The sequence below is a fragment of the Quercus robur genome, chromosome 9 (genome assembly GCF_932294415.1).
Source record: "Quercus robur chromosome 9, dhQueRobu3.1, whole genome shotgun sequence".
In the NCBI taxonomy this organism is placed as follows: Eukaryota; Viridiplantae; Streptophyta; class Magnoliopsida; order Fagales; family Fagaceae; genus Quercus; species Quercus robur.
In genome coordinates, this window is record NC_065542.1 from 51002910 (window position 1) to 51028162 (window position 25253).

The following is a 25253-nucleotide window of genomic DNA, read 5'->3' on the forward strand; positions in this document are numbered from 1 at the left end:
AGTTCACACCTTGGATGGGCTGACTTAACAACCTGGGCCTCACTGGACAGTGGGTCACACTACTAACAATGGTGAAAGTGGGCTTGTGGTTCCTCACATGTAGTGAACGTGGAGCCTTCTTAAGAATTCTACCTGCTTCGTGGACCTGACTTGACTTTTTTTTTTTTAATATAATAATACAATAAAGAAAGAACTAGAATATAAAGCTAAAGTCCTTATCTGCCAAGTTCAAACAAAACTAAACACCGAAACTAGAGAAAATAGAAACAACAGAAAACTAAAAGAGACGGTGGAGCAAACACGAAACATCTTTGGAGTCGACGACGAAGAGGCAGCTGGGCTCATTGGCGATGACTGTCAGCGACACTCGAAGGTGGATATCGGAACTGGTGAGTCAGATCTCAGAACCCGTGAAGCGGCATGGTGGGAGCGAAGGTGATGGCTTGTCAACAGCGGCTGTTTGGTGATGATTTCGATGCCGGGTTGTGTGATGGCGTCATTCCGTTGGTGGGATCGGTGGTTTGGTGTTGGCTTTCAACTCTCTTCTGTCTCTGTCTCTGATCTAGTGGATTGAAGTTGTGAATTTGAATTTTTTTTTTTTTTTTTTTGGTGGTGGTCCTAAAGTCGGGCATGAATGGGGGTTACGGGTTTGGAGGGAGTAGTGGGTTTCTCTGTTGGTTTTGGGATGAAGAATTCGTGTGGTCAAATGGGATATATGGTTCAGGCTGGTTTTGATTCTGGTTTTCAGATCTCGTGAGGTAAGAAATTAGGTTGCGTTGGTTTGCAAATCTCGTGGGGTAAGTATTTGAGTAATGGCATGTCTAGTGGTTGAGTTGTTTTCTGACGGTGAGTGTAGCTGTGGGTTGTCAGTCATGATTTTGGTTGCTGAAAGGGGAGATCGGGTTAGGCTCTGATACCAAGTTGATGTAGGACAACCTAGGTTTCCCACCTAGATTAGTCCTACCGTAAAACCTTAGGCTTCCCACCTAAGGTGTTTGGAATCACCACCAAACAAATCAATGCAAATAATCTCAATAATGATAATAATAGTCTGTAAAATACAAAAGGAACTATCTGAAGATTTATATACAGCTTCCAAGAATCATAATGATAAAGATAAACTATCCTAAACAATCTCAAATACTAATACAATAATTCTAACAACCTCAAATACTAATCCAATACTAAAGAGAAACCCAAATAAAGATAACATAAATGATAAAGATAATCTCCACAGATGTGCTATCATGTGGTGTCCGCACCAACTGGGGTCAGGGGAAGAATAGATCTACAGAATTCTATACCTAAACTCATGGGTTCAACTAGGGTGGAGGATGAAAGAGGTGGATGACTGTCATGAGCAGTGATAGCGTGAGTTTGGGTGCTGCAGAGGACGACGGAGGAGATGATCAAGACTCTTGAGGTTAACGGAGATGAGAGAAAATAAAAAATAAAAAGGCTTCTGTTAATTTTGGCGAGTTGGAGCTTACATAGTTTTTTATTTTTATTTTTATTTTTAATTGACGTGGTTTTTTTTTTGGTTGGTTTATGTAAAAAGATGTCTCATCATTGTTCCATTTGCCACATAAATAATAACACTAACAGCAGTTAACAAACTGACTAACAATGCTCATTTTTTTAGCTTGGAGGACCAATGACACTTGAAACTTCAGGGACCAATTTTGCTAAAAGGGTACACTTGGACCAATGGTTTTGTTTCGCCTAGTTTATAAGAGCTTGCATCAAGATGATAAACAAACGCCATACAACAACTTAACAGAATATTGGAATGGAGACCACATACTTTATACAATCTATGATATTGTTCTGCCTACTTCCTACTTTTTCGAACCAAAACTCTGAAAATTTTGACCCATAACACTGTAGAAGACTTTGCATAGACTTTAAAATAAGGCAAGAGAAACTGAATAATAAACAGAGGATAATAGTAATAGGTCCAGAATAAACCACTCCATAGACTGAGGTAGAAGTAGTGATAATGTCTAAATGCTTGATTGGTAGATAAACTTTTCATTTTTTTTTTTTTTGAATAATTGAACTTTATTAAAAATATGAACATCACCCTGCACACAAGTACATGCAGGTGGTCAAATCAAGGGAAATTAGAATCATCAAGAAATTAGAACAAATTAGAACTTGAATGGTATGATAAAGCAGTCATCCATTCATATAAGGAATATAGTAAAAGCATCTTAAAACTTGTCGTAGACCATTCTAACGCTTCAAATGCTCTAATGTTCCACTCTCTCTGTATAGCCTACATAAATCCTAAAGGTAAAGCTCTGCTAATTAACTAAATGCGTGTTGCCATCTTTGTTTACCAGACCGGCTTGTGGGTAGGTGGGTATTTGTCCACAGTAGTCTAGTTGATTGGCCGACAAAGGTGCTTCACCCTTTTGAGGTGCCCATGTTACAAGAAAAAGCCAGATCAAGTTGTTTGCTGATTTATAGGAATGAATTATAAAGTCAAAACCACACCAAAATACTTCTAAGTAGTTGGTGTGATGATTAGTGCCTTTCACCAAAAGTGACAAGTTGTAGATTTGAGTCTGGGAATCAACCTCTCCAAAATAAATGAGAGGTAAAGCTGCCTACCATGGCCTCCCTCAAACCCCACAAAAGTGAGAGCTTTGTGCACTAGGTACAACCTTTTTTAGCTAGGTGTTCATATCTCCTTTCAATAATCATCTAACTCTAATCTGTTAACGAATACGACATTGTGGCAAGACTGAAAATCTATCCCAACCTAACTTTTTGTTTCTCCAAAGGTTGCAACAAAAAGTAATTGTCTCTAAATCAAATGTGAATTGTCCCCAACCTTCCCATACTTTATTCAAGTAACTCACTTCCAAAGGAGATTTCTTTCCTCTCCAAATCTCCACAATTGTTTACCCAAAAAAATTGGGTTAAAAAGTATCCAGATTTCTCACCCCTAATCTTTCATTCTACAAACAATTGATAAAATAGCACCAGCATAAAGAATAATTTAGAAATCGTCAAAAGTTGGTGAGATTTTTAAAACTTTAGTCACGTTTAAACAAAGAAAAATATTAATTGATTCATTAGCCAATTAAATTTAACATTCAACTCATCAAAATCAAGACCTTATACTTTCCACTTAAAAAAAAAAAATAACAAATCAAACTCTCTTTAGGCTAGGATGCTTATTTCAACATAAACAAACAAACTAAAGAGTATCAAATATATGGAATTATATAACTAATTCAATGAATCCATAAATAGTGGAGAGCCAAAAACCCAACCCTTCCATGGCTTTTATATCATAAGAAAGCACATGATTTTGATTTTTTTTTTTTTTTTTGAGAAATAAGAAAGCACTTGATATGTCTCAATTGAGATGAAACCTTCCAATTCTCAAACTAAAATATAGAACCTAGAATTCAAAATCATACCTTGCTGCTATATTCCTCAGTTTGAGGATGAATAAGAATAGAGAGAGAGAGAGAGAGAGAGAGACCCAGCAGAGGATGTGCAAGTTGGTTTGAGTGGAGCAGGGTTTGCTAAACTCTTTTATTATATGCAAAAATAAACCTATGATGCACGGGTACAGATATGAGTATTGCTGTATTGGTACGATATGGGTACAAGTAAAGGGGATACGGCATTTTTTTCAAACGCTTGGAATACGATATGTCAGGGATACAACAATTATTTAATTAATTAGTATTTATTTTTAGGCATATTTAAATAATTTTGGACATAAATTTTGTTTAGGTTTTAAAATTAAGTAGCTACAATATCATGTTTGAAAATCTAGTATACAAGATTTTTTAAGAAAAAATTATATATAAAAACATAATAAAAATTACTATATACAAGGCTGCAACAGTGCAACATAATAAAAAAGTATACTAAGTTTTTATTTTATGCTTTAAAATGTTTATATTCAACTTTCAATATCCATTGAGACTGCCATGATAATGGTGCTGTTTTTTTAAGGGAAAAAAAGAAATAAATAATATCCGTGCTTCCCATAAATAAACCAATTAGGCTCCAGAAATAAAAAATGCAAATATAAAGTTAAAATTTCATAAAACAAACATGAATTCTAATATCAAACTCCAAATAAATAATATAACATGCAACAAAGAAAACCAAAAATGAAAAAGAAAAAGAAAAGATACTATAACAGCTAAATATACAAATAAAACAGTAATTAAATGACATTATAACCCAGAAATTAATATTGAAAACTGAAGAAGCATACCTTCCTCATAAACTTTTTTAATTTGATAAGATCATACCTTGCTCAGAAACCTTGAAAAATGAACAAAATTTAAATAGATTAGTAAACCAAAGGGCCAAGCTGGACGCAAAAACCCAATTTCATTCCCACTAACAAATAAGAGAACAGGTAAGGGGGAAAATCAAAAAATTAAAGTAAACACATAACTTACCATTTTTAAAACTCCAAGTGACAAAGAATGGCAACCCCCTACTAAGCAACATTTTTGCCAAAGAATGCATATTGTGACACATCAAATAATATATTATGACTATGAAATTGAAATCTGCTGTCAACACTCAAAACTTTTTTTCTTAAAAAAAAAAAACCTTCAAATATAACAAAGACATTTAACAAAGTGCTGACATTAATAATTCCACTAACATCAGTATCACAGGAGAGAAGAAATAGAAACTGACTATAACATAAATGTTTATGATGAAATAAATGAAACTAACATTAGTATTACAGCAAAGATATTGAAGGAGAGAAGAAACAAAAACTGATTATAACATCGATATTTCTGATGTAATCCAAACTTTAGAAGCTGCATTTGCTTGATAAAAAAGAAGGAATGAAAAAATTTACTAAAGTTTTTTTAATGACCTTCCATTCAAGTTAAATATTATTATAACCACTTAATCATATGTGCATTTCTCTTAGATGCAAATGCAATATTTTTTAAAGAAAGTACAGTTAAGCATTACCAAAAATTGTGAAAGTCTAAAGACATAAGACATAAACAACAGTAAATGGGATATAAAGAATAAGACATAATCATAAATTAAAAAGGTTATCAATGTTCAATATAAATTTTTTAAGAAACAATAAGGAAAAAAAAAATCAATAGGATATTGTTGAGAAAACCAAAGAGAAACTTGATCTCAACCTTACATCACTCCAACAAATTTTTTTAACTCGTATCTTTATTCAAAAATGAAACCTCTAAACTTTAGGAAAAGAATATTGATATCTAGAGATACAAGACAGTATGGCCTTTGAAACCCTATCTATTGAAGATAAAAGGAAGCTTATGTTTGAAGCATGCAAATGTTAATCTTAATAGATTGCCTCGAAAAAACAAAAGACTCAAAATATTGACCAAAGCTCCAAAAGGCATATGTGTGGTAACAATTCATGACCTTAAGTTTAGGTATTTTCCAATGATATAAAGTACTTAGAAATTGTCATAACTGCAGAATAGCAAGACAAAAAGATACATACATTGAGAACGAAGAAGAACATACAAGAATCAACACAACAGAGTTTGGCAAACCAAGAGACCTAAACACAGAAAGGCATTGACATCCAATATAGCAAGAAGGGCTCGCCGAGGCCACAAAGGCAATCAAATAAGCTACCTACCATTGAAGAAATGCCACAAGACTTATTCCAGCACTGTTTTGAACAATTGACTTACCTCCATTTTATAAATTGAAATATAAAATTTATGGAAACAATTATTAGAATTAAAAGGATCATTACCTCCATCATAACAGCTCCTTTAATGCAAATAAAGATCAAATTCAGTAGCATATATATTTGGGTGAACAGTGTTTTCTTGTAGTATGGATTGTTATATTACTTTGTATTAGACTAGTTGCAAAAAAAAATTATCACACGCAACGCGTGGGTCCATGACAAGTATTTCCTAATAACAAGTACAGAAACTTTGAGCACTACCTGGGGCCAGAAAGCTGTTGTGAAGAGATGTAAGACATTGGGTTATATGAAACACCTGCAGCACTATTAGAAGTAGCATTTATATGTGGATACAACCCCAAGTCCATCAGCTCATTGGACCCTTCCATTCTTGACATCTCGACGAATCTTTGGCCATAGAACCGCAAGAAATTTAGTGACTCGGACCTCGGCTCACCCAAAGGCAACCCACCTTCCAACATGCCAACAACGTGAGCCATAGAAGGCCGCAGCGCTGGATCTTCATGCATACAACACAAGGCAATCCGCACTAGCTTCTCAACCTCTTCACTTGTCACTCGTCCCTCTAACCTTGGGTCTGCCAGTTCCAAGTACCTTCTCTGCTGATGCATTTCTAGCGCAAATAGAGGGAAATATATTAGTCTGTGTTCCGAAACAGGAGGGGATGAGGATGAGGCATTTCCTTCACTACTACTAGTTTTTGTGCTATGGTTCCATGTTTGTATTGAGCAATTTTTTCTTCCCCTCACAATCTCTAGTAAAACCAACCCATAACTATATACATCAGCCTTGTCAGAAATTGTGGAACTCATTATCCACTCAGGTGCAAGATAGCCTCGAGTTCCTCTCATTGTTGTAAATAGAAAAGATTGTTCAGGATTTAGCAGCTTCGACAGCCCAAAATCTGAGATTTTCACTTGTAAATTGTCGTTCAAGAGAATGTTTTCTGGCTTCACGTCGCAGTGGATGATTCTGTGCTCACATCCACTATGCAAGTAAGCAAGCCCCCTTGCTGTTCCAATGGCTATTTCCAATCTCTCTTGCCATTCTAGAACAGGACCATTACCGAAGAGTGTACTGCCCAACGAACCTCTGTTCATATACTCGAGAACAAGAAAGCGCTGCCTCCCTTGTGCGCAAAAACCTTTCAATCTAACCAAATTGACATGGTGGATGTTCCCAATTATTGAAACCTCAGTACAAAATTCTTTTTTCCCTTGGATTCCCAAACTAGTAATCTTCTTGACCGCCACAACAGTTTTGTCTGACAGAGTACCTCTGTATACAGTACCAAATCCACCACTACCAATCTGAGTCTTGAAGTTCTCAGTAGCAGCTGCTAGCTCTTCATAAGCAAACCTTCTCGGTAAGCCTGGGATAGACACCATCTCTAGCTCTGCAGACGATGACGAGTTACTCCGGTCTAGTTTTACAGTTGTGGTTTTAGAAAGCCGCTTTTTCCTTAACCAAAGGATTGCAATGATTACAAACACTACTAGCATTAAGAATCCTGTTAAAGGTAATAGTACCAAAGCAGCGACTGGTAAGTTTTGTTTCTGATTTATGTTAGATCCGATTGAGTTTCCATTAGAAGAACCAACCAAAACTTTAATATAACCCAAACGGTCCTTATTGTGGTCTGCCAAAATGAAAGAACCTAAATGGTTTGCAAGAAGATAACAAGAACCAGAAGAAATTTCATGGAAAAAGCCCAAACAGGAACAATTTTGAGAGCATAAATCTTGGCAAACCGACAACGTTACATTATTTTTCACGGGTCCCTTAGCAAAATAGTCCATACCAGGGCCGAATTTTAGATAGGAAATAGAGGAATTCAATTGACTGCCATTTCTAGCTGCAGTACAAGCTGAAGGCAGAGAAAGCGAACGATTCACCGGCATGCAATCACCATTGTTTTGTTGACTGAATTCTGGTAAACAAGAACAAATTCCACGCAGAGGCTTTCTTCTGCACAATCCAATTTCTTTGCAATTGAAAGGAAGATCACAATCCTCAGATGGTCCATCAAATTCTACCTCCAATTTATCGCTCCGAGTCCGACGTGGTCTGAAGATGATAAATCTGCCATCGGGATCCAACTTACCACTCCTAAAACTTGATGACCCATTCAAAAAAGTTACTTGAACAACCGTGGAATTATCACTTGCTAGCAAATACAAACCTGTACCATTCATCGCCATCAACGATACGGGCTTGTTAGAGTTCCTGACAGCCTTTGGATCCTTGGACAAACTCCAATAATTCATCTTATTCCATTGCAGCACCACATCCCTGTCAGTAACTTCTAGTCGATAATCACCCACCGACATGTCCTCGTCTGTCACAGCGCTTTGCAATGATTTTCCAGTAGGAATTCTCTGTCCCATGACAATAGTGTCCGTCGGATGAGCAAAACTCTCCCACAACATATTGTTTCCTGCATCAACTAAAACGAGATTTCCTGTCTCTGAAAGCTGCATAGCAGAAATATCAGAATTGAATTGCGGGGTTGACCAGAGTGGTTGACCAGTTTGGTTTGTGACTATGAGGCCGTTGACAGTCAGTGACAACTTGTCGGAGCTTGACATGGGTGTGTTGCGGTTGGCTGACCAGATTATGAGGTTGGTGTCATTGTGGACGATAGAGAAGTAATATTTTGAGGAGGGTGGTTTGGCATCAATTGTGGCTTTGAAAGTACCATTTTGAGAGCGTAAGAAAGCGCCTCTGGTGTCTTTGAATTGGAAGTGTGAGGCTGTGAAATTGGGGCTGATTGAGTGCGTGGAAATGGAGGCTGGGAAAGTAAGACTTGGAAGGAAAACGCAGCATATAAAGAAGAAGAATGAGAATGAGAAGCAACCCATGCATGCAGAGCAAAAAGGGTAGAAAAAAAAATTCGGAGTTGGTTTCAAGCAGAATGATGATGATGATGATGATGATTGTGGTGGAGGCAGAAGAGGTGGGTGTTTTTGGTCTTCGTCTTCATCATTTGGATAATTTTGTCATATTATCACGCACAGACTTACTTTTTTGTGTCATAAATGCATTGGCTGAATGAAAGTCACAGGTTCACAACTGTGGTTTTTTCTGGCACTAGAATTTTTGTTTTACTGGTCTTACTTTGGGTTAGAGTTTTGTGGTGAGAGTAGAAGCGGAGCTAGAAATTTATCCGCGGTCAAGACTAAATTATGATATTGATTTACAAAAAATATATACGTATCTATTTATATATGTATGATCTACTTATCAATGCTCTAATGAATTTTTGTAAAGAGATTGAAGAGAGTTAGTGTAAGACTATGAGAACATTTGTACTGAGTAATGAGTTCTTTTGAAAGGAACTGGAAAGTAGAACATTGAAAAATACATATTAAAAAGAGAAGTTAATAGTAAAAGTGAGTAAAATTGTAAACTTTTAAAAGTTGTGGGTTTGTTGATGTGTTGGGGAAGGAGAGATGGAGGAAAGATTGAAAAAAAAAAAAAAAAGTCTAAGTAATTAAGTAAATATGAATGAAACAAGTAGTTAAGGATGCATGGGGGCCTAGTTAGTTTCATTTGGAGGGACTAGCTTTTACAACAATTTTATATAACCTATTTTTTAGCAACTATAATAAATTTTTGAGCATTTTCTCCCCCGTTGTAAAACGTAGCTCTGCCTCTGGACTGAGAAGTATTTTCTCTTTTTTCTGTTTTAATATTTTGCCTTGACTAATAAAATTGAAGAATAATAAGAGGCAGGTAAGGTAAGGTAACCAGTCAGGCTTATTACAGGAGAGTTGATAATGAGAGTACGATCTAAGATTTGAGTTCATCAACAAGATATATAGTTTAAATTGTCAATGTTCTCTTTAAGTTTTTTATAATTGATGTTACATTACTTTATGCTAATTAAATAGGTTAATTTTAAATTAGGGTAAATTATAAAGTTAGTCTCTACCCTTTACACTGAATTTCAATTTAGTCCCTAACTTTTTAATTATGTCAATTTGGTCTTTAACATTTTTATTGTTGTGTCAATTTAGTCCTTGTTATTATCTTTTGAAAGGAAAAAAACTAATACGTCAAATGGAACAATAAAAAATTATTTTCTATGGCACATCAAATGCAACAATACTGCCCACATAGTTTTTTTTTAATAAAAAAAACTAAATTTAAAATCTGCACATGTGAGATAAATCTGCAAATGAATGTTGATGAATGTTTTGCCTGGGAGAAAGTATATCATATTTCGGTAATACCAACTCAGTATCTGTTTTGGTATTTCCTACCCAATAAATGAGTGACACCTGTTTCAAAAAACACATCAGACAACTCTAATAAATTAATCACAATCTTCTATACTATCGGGAAGATAAATTAATCATTTATTGGAGCAATCTGATGTGGTTTTTTGAAAAAGGTGTCACTCATTTATTGAGTAGGAAATACCAAAACAGATGCTGAGTTTGTATTACTAAAAAATGATATACTTTCTCCTTGCGTGGAATTATTTGACTGAAACTCTTGCCTTCCCATCTTCATTTAGTGGGAATATAAAAGAATCTCATTTTCCATTTGCGTGCCTTCCTACGCATCTTTTGTTGTGCCCAGGCAAAGAGAAAGTATATCATGTTTCGGTAATCCCAACTCAGCATCTGTTTTGGTATTTCTTACTCAATAAATGAGTGAAACATGGTATAATTTCTCCCAAGCAAGATTCACATAGATTGCATTATTTAAAAGCACTAAAGCATAAACATGATAAATCAACAGTGATTGAGAAATGTTGCGGGAAAAAAAAGGCGCAACATAATAGTGATGAAAGTGAAACGCTTGAAATGTATAACTTAGAATTAAAACATTTAAAAGTGAGAAAGAGGAACCATATTGACAGCCACAACCTCAAAGGCCATGACAGCCTCTTTGATCTGCAACGTCAAGGATTTTAATGGAGATGAGGGAGAAGAGATGGATTTTACATTTTAGGGATTTTAGAACCTATTAGTTTCCACAAACTTATCTCACGTGTAGATTTTGATTTGGTTTTTCATTATTTTTTTAAAATTGATGTGGTGGCACAGTTGGCAATTGATGTGGTGTAAATTTTTTCTTTTATGGTTCTGTTTGACATCAACTTTTTCCATCAAAGGAAAACGGTAGAGACTAAATTGACACAATACTGAAAAGGTTAAGGACCAAATTGATACAATTGAAAAGTTAGGAACTAAATTGAAATATGGTGTGAAGGACAGGGACCAACTTTGTAATTTACCCTTTAAATTATTAATTTATAAAAGTTAGATCCATAGCCATTGTATTTATTTTTTTATTTTTTGATGAACAAACTAAAACTTTATTCATGAAATTCAAATACAAGAAACATGATGGATGAGGACTTGTTCTAAGAAACAAGGACATTCCTCCATCCAAGCACAGAAATCAATCAAGCCAAGAGCTTGTTTTGCTAACAAGTGAGCCAGCCTATTGCTTTGTTGTCTAACATGAGAAAAACACACATTTCTAAACTCATTACATTCAGCTAACATCCCATAAATCAGTGCAAAAATAGAAGATGGAGCAAATGAACATTCCTTAAGAGCTTGAACAATGGTTAAGGAATCTCCTTCAAGAACAAACTCTTTGATGCCCACTTTCTTAGCAAAAATAATACTAGTTTCAAATGTTTTTGCTTTAGCTTCAATAATCCCCAATAGAGCATGGATTTTCTTGCTCAAACTTGCAATAAAATTCCCTTCATGGTTAGGAATTAAAACACCAACACCAGCAGCTATACGTGCAAGTTAAATTTGAGTTTATATAGAAAAGTAAAATAAGTTATCTAACAGTACATCTACATGAGAAAACTTGAAAAGATGCTAGTTTTGACATGACACTCAAACAAGAAGAAGAAAGTGACGATAGGACATGAAAAAGATGCACATTTAAACAAGAAGAAGAAACTGATAACTAAAGAGACACAGGATGTATGTGGAAATCCCTAAGGAAATGATAAAAAACCACAATTTGAGCAAGAATGCATTCTTGCTCTATTTAGCTTGTATTTTGTGTTAAAAGAGACCAATTTCTTACAACTAGGTTGTTTTTCTTTACTACCAACTTTCTACTCTCTTCTCAAAATATCTATTAGGTTCTTGCCCTAGTAACACAACTACATGTTCTTTTTATACTCTGAAGAATATGGCTAAGTATAAAGATAGGTGTCAAGTCATTATTTCTCTATTTTGGATCTTTTCATAGTTATGATATTATTTGCTGACTAGAGGATAAGAACTGCACCAACGTGGCATTGGGACCCATAGGTAGGCGACTTTGCCACTGCTTGGAAAACAAATCTTGGACATTGAGAGGGACATCAAAAGTACTATGATTGATACACATGTCTCTGAGGTGGTCCATCATGCATTCAACCAATACGGGGTGTCCTCATAGCCTCTAACCTTAGAAAGTCACTATATCCCTTTTTGTGAGTACTTGAGTATCATATCAGGGGCAAATCCTACTCCCTTCCCAAGACAGTCATGCCTTTAGTACAGACCAAGACAAAATCCCTTAACCAACGCTTCCTCTCGCCTTGCTCACAGCTGCTCCACATGTAAGGTTTAGATTCAACCACTTTTGCATTCTCCCATGCCTTAGTGCTGTTATGTACAATAGCCTTTTAAGCCGAGAATATAGCAGCATTCACATTTATCTTGTATAATGGAAAAATAAGGGGAGAACACTTCACTTCCACTTGGGTTTGTGGTGTCAGTTGTGTTAAAAGGGTATTGCTTGTAGCCCAATACTCTTCCAAGTATGATCTACACCAATCAACCAGTAACAGACTTGTCCTCCTCAGCTTGCCATGAATCACCTCATTTCTATTAGTCCATAAAGCCCATGCAATAGTAATAGTAAGGCCAACATCTTCTAGAACCCATTGTGCATCCATCAAAATATGCCATAAGAACTCAAAGAAGGTCCAAAAAGGAATCAACGACAGTGAAGTGAAGAGAGACGAAGAAACCCATGAGTTTCGAACCTTAGAGCACTCCCAAAGCAGATGAAAGAAAGATTTTGAAGCATTGCCGCATTCCTTACACATGCTATCAACCAAAACATTTCTGCAAACCAAATTTTCTTTTGTAGGTAAGATGTCACGGGCAGCTCTCCAAGCAAAATGTCTAATTTTATGGGGAATTTGAATTGACCATAATCTCTTCCAAAACCGTATATTACTCCCATCAAAACAAGAGCCAATCTCCCTATTTGTCTCTAATTCTAGAGTCAACTTATAAGCACTTCTTATAGAGAAAAAGCCATATGAAGTTTCAACCCATACCTGCCTATCATCAGGCATTCTAACACTTAAGGGAATTCCAATGATAGCCTCATCCTCAAAAGGAAGAAAAGTTCTATTCAAAATGTTCCAATCCTAGCACTTGTTCTCCACATCAATAAAATTGCAAACTCTAGAGTCCAACGGAAGGACTCCTTTCTATGAAATTACTTTATGAGTAGAAGAGCTAGGTACCCAATTAGCCTCCCAAACCTGGATTTGCCTACCATTCCCTAGGTTAGACTTCACTAACCTCCTACACTTTCTAACCCAAGTACGAAGTTTGGGCTTTACCTAGGTATGCCCACATTATATTTATGCAAAATATCCCACGCATAGTTCCCACTTTCTGAGGAGACTTATCCACCTTGGACTTATCCAAATTCAAATGTCTCTTACAAATGTTTATCACTTATTCATCTTCATCTTTATCCTTGCTGAAAACACAAGACAAGTGAGTTCTTTCATATCTTTCTATTGATATAACCAATTACATATTGTTGTTTGGTTACAAAAATTCATTTTTGTATTTTTTTCACTCTAATATGTCTCTTTAATGCCTTTTGTTAACTTACCTCTGTTTATAGGTTTTTCTTCTTCTTATTCTATTGATTGCAAGGAGGGAAGTCCTATAATCATGAGGAACCTTTTTCAAATGAGTAGTAAATCATGGAGCGAAATGTGCTTCTACTCACTTCATTGTGGTTGTCAATGTCAAAAATGGGAGAAAGCATTTTGTGGACATTACCATAATAATCTCAAATGTTATTGTTGCTACAAAATTGAATATGGTGAGTTGGTGACTGATGTTCTAAACCTACAGCAGCATGGTCTTACTTTTTTTTTTTTTTTTTTTTTGAGAAACCAGACTCCAAGTCTGGGACTTTATTGAAGCAGAATGTTAATGAACATCAAAACTGACCAGCTCGGCAATATCTAAGGGTAGAGTGTCCATCCAAATGTGACAGCCACCCATGGAAGAGGCTTTTTTTGCAAGCGCATCTGCAACTGCATTGCCCGAGCGGTGAACATGATTAAAACTAACAACAGAAAAACTGGGCAGCAAGTGCCTTACATCATCTATGATATTACCAAACGATGCCAACACTGAAGATCCTTGGGAAACTGCAAAGATTATAGTGGTCAAATCACCTTCAAATATCACGCGTTGAAGACCAAGATCAGCAGCAAATTGAATAGCTCCGAGACAAGCAAGAGCTTCCATTTTTGCAACTGTTGAAGAAAGCGAAACCGGCATGGATAGAGCACCCAGGTTCGTGCCTCGCCAATCTCGCACAATAGCACCGATTCCAGCTGAGTTCTTGTGTTTGAAAAGGGCAACGTCGAAGTTCACCTTCACTAAGTCTTGTTCTGGAGGACACCACTAGTGTTGCACAACAGGCCGAATAGGTGGAGCATCTGGTATTTGACTGTTGATGAAATCGTGGAGCAGAGTGCAAGCGGCAGAACTAACTTTTGCAATAGGAAGAGCTTCACGTCCAAAATGGAGGGCGTTCCGTCTATTCCATAGGCTCCAAGAGATTATTGCGAACATCTCTGGTCTGAACTTATCATCAACCTGCATAAACTTGTTATGTAAATCTCTAAAACTCAGGGGAGGGGGGAAATCATGGATTGGAACCAATGGTGGGTCAGCCACACAGGAGCAACTTAACTGCAAAAACAGAGAGCATGGAGAGCATCTTCCGGAGCATCATTGCTTAGCTCGCAAACATCCGAATCAGCTAAATGCCTTCACTTCAAATTACATTTTGTGGGAAGGGCATTGTTACACACCCTCCAAACAAAGTGTTTAATTTTGTTGGGCACCTGCATCTTCCATAACCTTTTCCAAAAACCACTTTGACTAGCTTGGTTGCTTGAACTAGCATGCTCTGATGAAGCCGATGCAGCCAGCAGTTTGTAAGTACTACTGGTGCTGAAATTTCCAGATGGGGTGCATGACCAAGAGACACAATCAGGGGGTTGTCTCCGGCTTAGTGGGATGGCCAGGATCATAGAAGCTTCATGGGGTAGAAAAACACGGTTCACCTCCTCAGATTTCCACACACTCAACTCATGATTAATAAGAGAGCTAACCTTTGATTTAGCCACCACATAAGGGTGGGGGGAAAGGACTATTCTACTAGGTTTCACTGACAACCACTTATCCTCCTTAATCCGAGTTGTTTGACTATTCCCAATGCGCCAAACCATACCCTTTTTTATCACATCTCTAGCACCAAGGATACTCTTCCATGCATAGGATCCGGAATTGGATTCTTTTGCATCTAGAATAGAGCAATTAGGGAAGAAACGGGCTTTGAAGACTCAAAAGCACAATGAGTCCGAATTATGCAACATCCTCCAAACTTGTTTGGCGAGTAGGGCGTCATTAAATTTCTCAATTTCTTTGAAACCCATGCCACCCACTTCTTTAGCTTCACACAACCTTTCCCAGCTTACCCAATGAACCTTCCTTGAATCTTCAGTGTAGCCCCACCAAAATTTTCTTATAAGGACTTCTAGTTATTTTATTAGGCCTCTTGGAAGCTTGAAGCAGCTCATAGTGTAGGTTGGAATGACTTGAATAACAGCTTTTATAAGAACCACCCTGCCCACAATAGATAGAAGTTTTTCTTTCCACCCATGTAGTTTCTTCCACACCCTTCGGGATTCCCAATAACTGCTAGATGCGAGTTTGGGTTTAGTGGCTGGTATTTGAGCTGAAGAAGATATTAGTCTTCTCTCTATTAATTTTTTGACCCGTTCCCCTTTCATAGACAACCAAAATATCCAAAATCCTTTGGCATTCATCTTCAGTGGCACGGCAAAAGAGGACATTATCATCTACAAAGAATAAGTGTGATACTCGAAGGCCTTGTCTAAAGATTGCTACACCCTTTAAACTCCCCTCCATCTCAGCTTTTTGCACTAAGCCTTGTAACCCCATTGCACACAAGAGAAACAGGTATGGTGATAGCGGATCACCCTAGCGCAGCCCCCTAGAGGGCTTGATACAGCCCAAGGCTGATCATTTAGGAGGATAGAATAAGACACAGACCTCAGGCATGACATAATAAGTTTCCTCATTTTCTCACCAAGCCCCAAATGCTGCATAAGTACCTTCAAAAAATCCTACTCCACCCTATCTAAGCTTTGCTCATATCCAACTTAAGAGCCTTATACCCCATTTTGCCTTGTGTTTTTCTCTTCAAATAATGGAGGGTCTCAAAAGCCACCAGTATATTATCTGAGATCAATCTACCTGAAAGGAATGCACTCTGAGAATTTGGAACAGCGTTAGCTAGAAGCTTTTTCAATCGGTTAGCCACAACTTTAGCAATAAGTTTATAAAAAACATTACATAAACTTATGGGTCTAAAGTCAGAAACTTTCCTGGGATTTTTGATTTTTGGTATGAGGGTGATGAAGGTAGTATTTATGGAATCTGGGACAATACCTGAGTTCAGTGCACAAAGAGCAACAGCAGACACATCTTCCCCTATAATATGCCAGAAAGACTTATAGAAAATATGGGACATACCATCCGGGCCTGGAGCAGTGAGAGGGGCCATTTGGTTGAGAGCTTCTTTAACCTCACATGCTTGGAAATCTCCTTCCAACTGCTCAATCAAGTCTACCTCACCAATACTTTGAATGCCACTCAGAATATGATCAAAACCACTCAGGTTTGAGCTAGTGAAAATTTGCTCAAAATACCCCTCCACCACTTTCCCCATACCGGCCTCATCCTCAATCCAGGTGCCATTGTCATCTTCTAGGCCTGTAATCAAATTTCTCCGGTTTCTTTGATTAGCTCTACAATGGAAGTAGCTTGTGTTCCGGTCCCCTTCTTTAAGCCATCTGTTTCTAGATCTTTGCTTCCACATACATTCTTCCTTGGCCTGTAACTTCTGAATCTCATCTCTTAACCCCTGGATTCTCAAAGGATTATTTCTGTATCCCCCACTTTCCTCTTCAGATTTCAACTCTACTAATTTTTGCTTTAAAGAATTTCTCACATGGCCAAAGGTTTTTTTGTTCCACTCTCTGAGATTTGACTGGCAAGCCAAAACTTTTCTATTGAATCCCCAAGCCGTGGGTTGTGTCATTTCAACTCCCCAGGAGACACGGATGACCTCTTCACATGATCTATCCTTCAACCACATGGCTTCAAATTGGAATAGGCGCCCCTTTTTATAAAACCTATTAGCTTTTATGTCAGGGCTTAGAAGAATAGGTTTGTGATAAGAGTGGAAAGCATCCAGATGATGTATTCTGGAAGACGGGAATTTCAGAATCCAGTCAACAGTAGCTACCCCTTTATCTAATCGAATCCACACATTCTGATTACCAGGGCGTCGATTACACCAAGTAAATGGATAGCCAGTATAGTGCAAGTCCTTCAACCTGCAAAAATCAAAAGCCTCACGAAAGCCCAGCATTTGTCTTTCTGGTCTATCTAGCCAACCTTGTTTCTCATCTGCATACAAGATTTCGTTAAAATCAACAATTCACACCCAAGGGAGAATGAACCGAGTACTCAATCTTCTAAGCATGGAACAGGAGTTTTCCCGGTTAATGATCTCAGGGTCTCCGTAGAAACCTGTGAACCGCCAAGCGTCATCAAATCCATGGTCAATAATGGCATCAATGTGATTATCCGAAAAAGACTGAACATCTACATTAGAATCAGCAGCCCAAAATAAAGCTAAACTACCCCTAGTATTATGGCAAGGAACCTCAAAACAATTATTATATTGCATCTTTCTACCAATTCTAACTAAAACTGATTTCTCAACCTTCATTTCCATTAAGAAAATCAACATGGGACCTTTGTTACATACCAACGTAACTAACTCCTCTTCTGTCTGTGGGATCCCAAGCCCACGACAGTTCTAGCTAAGGCAACTCATTGGGCTCAGTGGTGCTGGGGACCAGCCACCACCTTCATATTTTCTTTGTCATGGGAACTACCACCAACCATGCAAACTTTTTTCCCTTCCCTCATATCTACTACATCAATACTAGGTCTTCTATCAAAAACCATAGAGGGAAGAGTTTGGAACTGTAATACCTGTTTTGTGGGCTAACTTCTTCCAAGTTCTAACTGATGCATGGGAGTTTGTCTTAGTAGCTGTGTTAGTACAGTCTTGGAGTGGGATAGGATTAAGAACCGGCCTTGATTGTACTTGGGACTGCCATGGAGAATCAGTGGGCATAGCTCTACAAGGTGGAGTATCATGTTCTTGAAGAGATAGCCCAGCAACCTGTTCGTGCAACCTCTCCACTTGGATCGACTTTCCTTGTTTCAAAACTTGCTTTCCGGAGAAAGCACTGCTCTAAGCATCACCTTGATCACCAAACACTTGCTTAGGCGCTAACCCGACCGTGCCAAAATTGTCCATATAGTGTTCAGCTTCCATCAACGAATGAGAGCCATAATTCTCCTCATCCCGACGTGGAATTGAGGACTCATTCCCTTGACCCGATTGGCCTTTCCTCCACCAAGGTGGTTGGTTTCACTTCCTGCCTGAAATTACAGCCACGGTCTTCTTGCTTTGGCGAATCGGTTTCGCCTGCAACCACTCCCCATACTGTTGATCATCCCTACTTAACTTCCCCTGGCCTCTCAACCACACTTCGCAGTCCCGTTTGCCATGAGTGACTCTACCGCACCAATAACAAAAATTAGGAAGGCATTCATATTTTAATCCCACCAACCCAATCTGTTTACCACCTGACTTCAGTTTCGATACACGCGGCAGAGGCTTAGATATATCCATTGCTACACGAGCTCTTAAGAACTCACCGCCTGCGCCGTTGTCCTCCGGATTAGCAACTTGGATCACCACTCCAATTGCTCGGGCTATAGCTTCACCAGTTTCATGATTCAGATTATTCAATGGGATGTTGTGTAACTGCACCCAAAATGTCACTTGATTATACACCAAGTTCGGAATCTGTTCTACATTGAAAACCCTCTGGAAAGCTATTAAGCTTTTATCATACGACCATGGCTCATACTCTAGTACCCTCTCGAGGTCCATCACGTCTTCAAACTCAAAAACCAGCACGTTGTCCCCTGAATCGCGAATCTTCAACTCACCGACTGGTCTCCACAATGGTTTGAATGTACGAGCCACTGCTTCGACATTCAAAACTCTCTTCATGAAAAACTTCCCGGCCAAATGATGCACCCCCACTGCCTTTTGGTTCGGCACATCAGCACCACCTTCTTCATCCTCTGTGAGAGAAAACTTAGCCCACAAATCTTCCAAACCAGCCATGATAACGTTTAGCAGTGGAACGGGAATAAATAGTATACTACAACTAAGACTACACTCACCGTCCTATCCGTTCGTAGACGTGAAGGGAACAAAAACCCTAAACTAGGTTAGGGACAATATTCTACGCGCGGCTTAGAGAAAACCCTAGCCAACGTGAGAAACTAATTGCCGCAACATGGTCTTACTTGTAAAGCCCTTTTTGTTCCTAGGCATATACTAAACACTGTTTACGGTTTAGCAAATTTTGCAACTAGAGTACCAGTTCATCAGAGCTGGGTACATCCAGCCTTGTTGAAAGCCTATTGTTACTGTTGTTATAAAAAAAATGAATATTAATTGTGAACTATAATCAAATTATGGTAATTCAAAACAGATGTAATTTTCTTCTCTATAATTTATTTTTTTATATAAACTTTTATTTATAGATACAACGAAAATTGAAACTATTGCATTTTTTATTTGATGACAAAAGATTTTATCAATTGAGTTAAGTAGAAGTTTAGAACTCACTACTCACAAGAAACGTAGTATTTAGTCTCTAATAATTTTTTCTTATACGGGTTTTTATTTTATTTGTAATTATTAGTCCTCAGACAACTACTACATTTTTTACATAAATTTCCTAAAAAATATAATGATTACTCTCAATTTTTATTGATAATAATGATTCGAATCTATGGTGTCGATTCCATGAAATTTATTACATAATAGAAGTTTAAATCAAAGTTTGGCACACTGTTTCAATTTGAGAATTTACATCAAAGTTTAATTATTTACTTACTTATATATGGTCTCTTTTATGAATATCATGTCTATATTAAGTAACACACGCTTAAGGAAGTATCATATTTTATTTTGAAATGCAGTTTATTTTGGCTATAGACGGTTAAAAAATAGACCTCAACATCCATAATTTATGCAAATTTCATTGATATATTTGGTTTCAATTTTTTCATGCTTATAAACACTTCTTATACATGTCTATAATTTCAAATATAAGTTTTTAACTGTACTACAACTATGTTATCTTGGCATGCACTTATCACGTTATTCAAGCAAAAAAAAAATCTCAATAATTAATTTTTCAATTTGTTTGCATGCAACTAGATAAAGATCTCAATATTGAGCATATACATCGGCATATATAGCCTTTTTAAATGTTCATATACATTACTCCATCAAAAGATGGGTTAATCTTTTTTGCCAAAATCCTTTGCGGGATGCTTTCACTGGGGAAAGCACCTTTTATTATACCAGGACTCCAAGGTATTAATGATAATACCAATTTTTCATATCAAAATCAAATAAGATCAACCATGAAGAGTCACAAAGGTGGAATCTTCTACCACGCTATTTAACAATAATTTTACTTTCTAAGCCAAGAGAACCAAAACCTGCATATCTACAACTGGGCAACGGAAATTGCAGGCAATATGGGTAGATACAATTCAAGCATAGAGAGTCTGCAGGTTCAGAAACCTGCAGCCAAAACTCTCAACACATACACATCCATATTCAGCCAATATTTCCTAATAACTAGTACAGAAACTTTGAGCACTACCTGGGGCCAGAAAGCTGTTGTGAAGAGATGTAAGACATTGGGTTATATGAAACACCTGCAGCACTATTAGAAGTAGCATTTATATCTGGATACAACCCCAAGTCCTTCAGCTCATTGAACCCTTCCATTCTTGACTCCTCGATGAATCTCTGGCCACAGAACCGCAAGAAATTTAGTGACTCGGACCTCGGCTCACCCAAAGACAAACCACCTTCCAACATGCCAACAACGTGAGCCATAGAAGGCCGCAGCGCTGGATCTTCATGCACACAACACAAGGCAATCCGCACTAGCTTCTCAACCTCTTCACTTGTCACTCGTCCCTCTAACCTTGGGTCTGCCAGTTCCAAGTACCTTCTCTGCTGATGCATTTCTAGCGCAAATAGAGGGAAATATATTAGTCTGTGTTCCGAAACAGAAGGGGATGAGGATGAGGCATTTCCTTCACTGCTACTAGTTTTTGTGCTGTGGCTCCATGTTTGTATTGAGCAATTTTTTCTTCCCCTCACAATCTCTAGTAAAACCAACCCATAACTATATACATCAGCCTTGTCGGAAATTGTGGAACTCATTATCCACTCAGGCGCAAGATAGCCTCGAGTTCCTCTCATTGTTGTAAATAGAAAAGATTGTTCAGGATTTAGCAGCTTCGACAGCCCAAAATCTGAGATTTTCACTTGTAAATTGTCGTTCAAGAGAATGTTTTCTGGCTTCACATCGCAGTGGATGATTCTGTGCTCACATCCACCATGCAAGTAAGCAAGCCCCCTTGCTGTTCCAATGGCTATTTCCAATCTCTCTTGCCATTCTAGAACAGGACCATTACCGAAGAGTGTACTGCCCAACGAACCTCTGTTCATATACTCGAGAACAAGAAAGCGCTGCCTCCCTTGTGCGCAAAAACCTTTCAATCTAACCAAATTGACATGGTGGATGTTCCCAATTATTGAAACCTCAGTACAAAATTCTTTTTTCCCTTGGATTCCCAAACTAGTAATCTTCTTGACCGCCACAACAGTTTTGTCTGACAGAGTACCTCTGTACACAGTACCAAATCCACCACTACCAATCTGAGTCTTGAAGTTCTCAGTAGCAGCTGCTAGCTCTTCATAAGCAAACCTTCTCGGTAAGCCTGGGATAGAGACCATCTCTAGCTCTGCAGACGATGACGAGTTACTCCGGTCTAGTTTTACAGTTGTGGTTTTAGAAAGCCGCTTTTTCCTTAACCAAAGGATTGCAATGATTGCAAACACTACTAGCATTAAGAATCCTGTTAAAGGTAATAGTACCAAAGCAGCGACTGGTAAGTTTTGTTTCTGATTTATGTTAGATCCGATTGAGTTTCCATTAGAAGAACCAACCAAAACTTTAATATAACCCAAACGGTCCTTATTGTGGTCTGCCAAAATGAAAGAACCTAAATGGTTTGCAAGAAGATAACAAGAACCAGAAGAAATTTCATGGAAAAAGCCCAAACAGGAACAATTTTGAGAGCATAAATCTTGGCAAACCGACAACGTTACATTATTTTTCACGTGTTCCTTAGCAAAATAGTCCATACCAGGGCCGAATTTTAGATAGGAAATAGAGGAATTCAATTGACTGCCTTTTCTAGCTGCAGTACAAGCTGAAGGCAGAGAAAGCGAACGATTCACCGGCATGCAATCACCATTGTTTTGTTGACTGAATTCTGGTAAACAAGAACAAATTCCACCCAGAGGCTTTCTTCTGCACAATCCAATTTCTTTGCAATTGAGAGGAAGATCACAATCCTCAGATGGAGGTGGTCCTGCAAATTCTGTCTCCAATTTATCGCTCCGAGTCCGAGGTGGTCCGAAGATGATAAATCTGCCATCAGGACCCAACTTACCACTCCTAAAACTTGATGACCCTTTCAAATCTACTTGAACAACCGTGGAATTATCACTTGCTAGCAAATACAAACCTGTACCATTCATCGCCATCAACGATACGGCCTTGTTAGAGTTCCTGACAGCCTTTGGATCCATGGACAATTGCCAATAATTCATCTTATTCCATTGCAGTACCACATCCCTGTCAGTGACTTCTAGTCGATAATCACCCACCGACATGTCCTCGTCTGTCACAGCGCTTTGCAATGATTTTCCAGTAGGGATTCTCTGTCCCATGACAATAGTGTCCGTCGGATCAGCAAAACTCTCCCACAACGTATTGTTTCCTGCATCAACTAAAACGAGATTTCCTGTCTCTGAAAGCTGCATAGCAGAAATATCAGAATTGAATTGCGGGGTTGACCAGAGTTGTTGACTAGTTTGGTTTGTGACTATGAGGCCGTCGACAGTCAGTGACAACTTGTCGGAGCTTGACATGGGTGTGTTGCGGTTGGCTGACCAGATTATGAGATTGGTTTCACTGTGGACGACAGAGAAGTAATATTTTGAGGAGGGTGGTTTGGCATCAATTGTGGCTTTGAAAGTATCATTTTGAGAGCGTAAGAAAGCGCCTCTGGTTTCGTTGAATTGGAAGTGTGAGGCTGTGAAATCGGGGCTGATTGAGTGCGTGGAAATGGAGGCTGAGAAAGTAAGACTTGGAAGGAAAACGCAGCATATAAAGAAGAAGAATGAGAATGAGAAGCAACCCATGCATGCAGAGCAAAAAAGGGTAGAAAAAAAAAATTGGAGTTGGTTTCAAGCAGAATGATGATGATGATGATGATTGTGGTGGAGGTAGAAGAGGTGGGTCTTTTTGGTCTTCGCCTCCATCAGTTGGATAGTTATGTCATATTATCACGCACAGACTTTTTTGTGCCATAAATGCATTGACTGAATGAAAGTCACAGGTTCACAACTGTGGTTTTTTCTAGCACTAGAATTTTTGTTTTTCTGTTCTTACTTTGGGTTAGAGTTTTGTGGTGAGAGTCAGGGCAGAGCTAAAAATTTATCTTTCAAGGGCCGGTCAAGACTAAATAATCGTATTGATTCACAAAAAATATATGTGTCTATTTATGTATGTATGACCCACTCATCAATACTCTAATGAATTTTTGTAAAAAGATTGAAGAGAGTTAGTGTAAGACTATGAGAACATTTGCACCGAGTGATGAGTTCTTTTGGAAGGGACTGGAAAGTAGAACATTGGAAAATACATATTAAAAAGAGAAGCTAATAGTAAAAGTGAGTAAAACTGTAAAACTTATAAAAGTTGTGGGCTTGTTGATGTGTTAGGGGGAGGAGAGATGGAGGAAAGACTGAAAAAAAGTCTAAATAATTAAGTAAATATGAATGAAAGAAGTAGTTAAGGACACATGGGGGGGCATTTAGTTTCATTTGGAGGGGCTAGCTCTTACAACAATTCTATATAACCTATTTTTTAGCAACTATAATAAATTTTTGAGCATTTTTGGGGGGCCATGGCCCCCCATTGTAAAACGTAGCTCCGCCCCTGGATTGAGAGTTATTTTCTTTTTTTCTTTTTTTCTTTTTTTTTTTAATATTTTGCCTTGAATAATAAAATTGAAGAATGATAAGGGGCAGGTAAGGTAAGGTAACCAGTTAGGCTTGTAACAGGAGAGTTGATAATGAGAATACGATATAAGATTTGAGTTCATCAACAAGATATATAGTTTGAATTGTCAATGTTCTTTTTAAGTTTTTTATAACTGATGTTACATTACTTTATGCTAATTAAATAGGTTAATTTTAAATTAGGGTAAATTATAATGTTAGTCCCTACCCTTTACACTGAATTTCAATTTAGTCCATAACTTTTTAATTATGTCAATTTGATCTTTAACATTTTTAGTGTTGTGTCAATTTAGTCCTTGTTATTATCTCTTGGAAGGAAAAAACTAATACATCAAACGGAACAATAAAAAATTATTTTCTATGGCACATCAAATGCAACTATACTGCCCATATAGTTTTTTTTTTTTTTTTTTTTTTTTTTTAACTAAATTTAAAATCTACACACATGAGATAAATCTACAAATGAATGTTGATGAATGTTTTGCCTAGGAGAAAGTATACCATATTTCAATAATATCAACTTAGCAGCTGTTTTGGTATTTCCTACCTAATAAATGAGTGACACCTGTTTCAAAAACCACATCAGACTACTATAATAAATTAATCACAATCTTCTATACTATCAGGAAGATAAATTAATTATTTATTGAAGTAGTCTGATGTGGTTTTTTGAAACAAGTGTTACTCATTTATTGAGTAGGAAATACCAAAACAAATGCTGAGTTGATATTACCGAAACATGATATACTTTCTCCTTGCTTGGAATTGTCTAACTGAAACTCTTGCCTTCCCATCTTCATTTAGTGGGAATATAAAAGAATCTCATTTTCCATTTGCGTGCCTTCCTAGGCATCTTTTGTTGTGCCCA

At 37.5% G+C, this 25253-nt stretch overlaps 1 protein-coding gene across 10 annotated transcripts in view; it reads right to left on the minus strand.

Moving 5' to 3' along the window:
- Nucleotides 1–5401: 5401 nt before the first annotated feature.
- LOC126698958 (G-type lectin S-receptor-like serine/threonine-protein kinase At5g35370) overlaps nucleotides 5402–25253 on the minus strand; it is a 46559-nt gene continuing 26707 nt past the window's right edge. The window contains exons 2-3 of one of the 10 annotated variants that reach the window (XM_050396492.1): nucleotides 21999–22296; nucleotides 5402–7069 (exon numbers count right to left, since the gene is read on the minus strand). In XM_050396492.1, coding sequence (XP_050252449.1) covers nucleotides 5947–7069; nucleotides 21999–22296 — 1421 coding nt within the window. In that variant the 3' untranslated portion in view covers nucleotides 5402–5946. Of the gene's footprint in view, nucleotides 7368–20587; nucleotides 22297–25253 lie in introns of those variants that run through there. The other 9 variants (XM_050396491.1, XM_050396489.1, XM_050396490.1 and 6 more) reach the window with 9 other exon arrangements.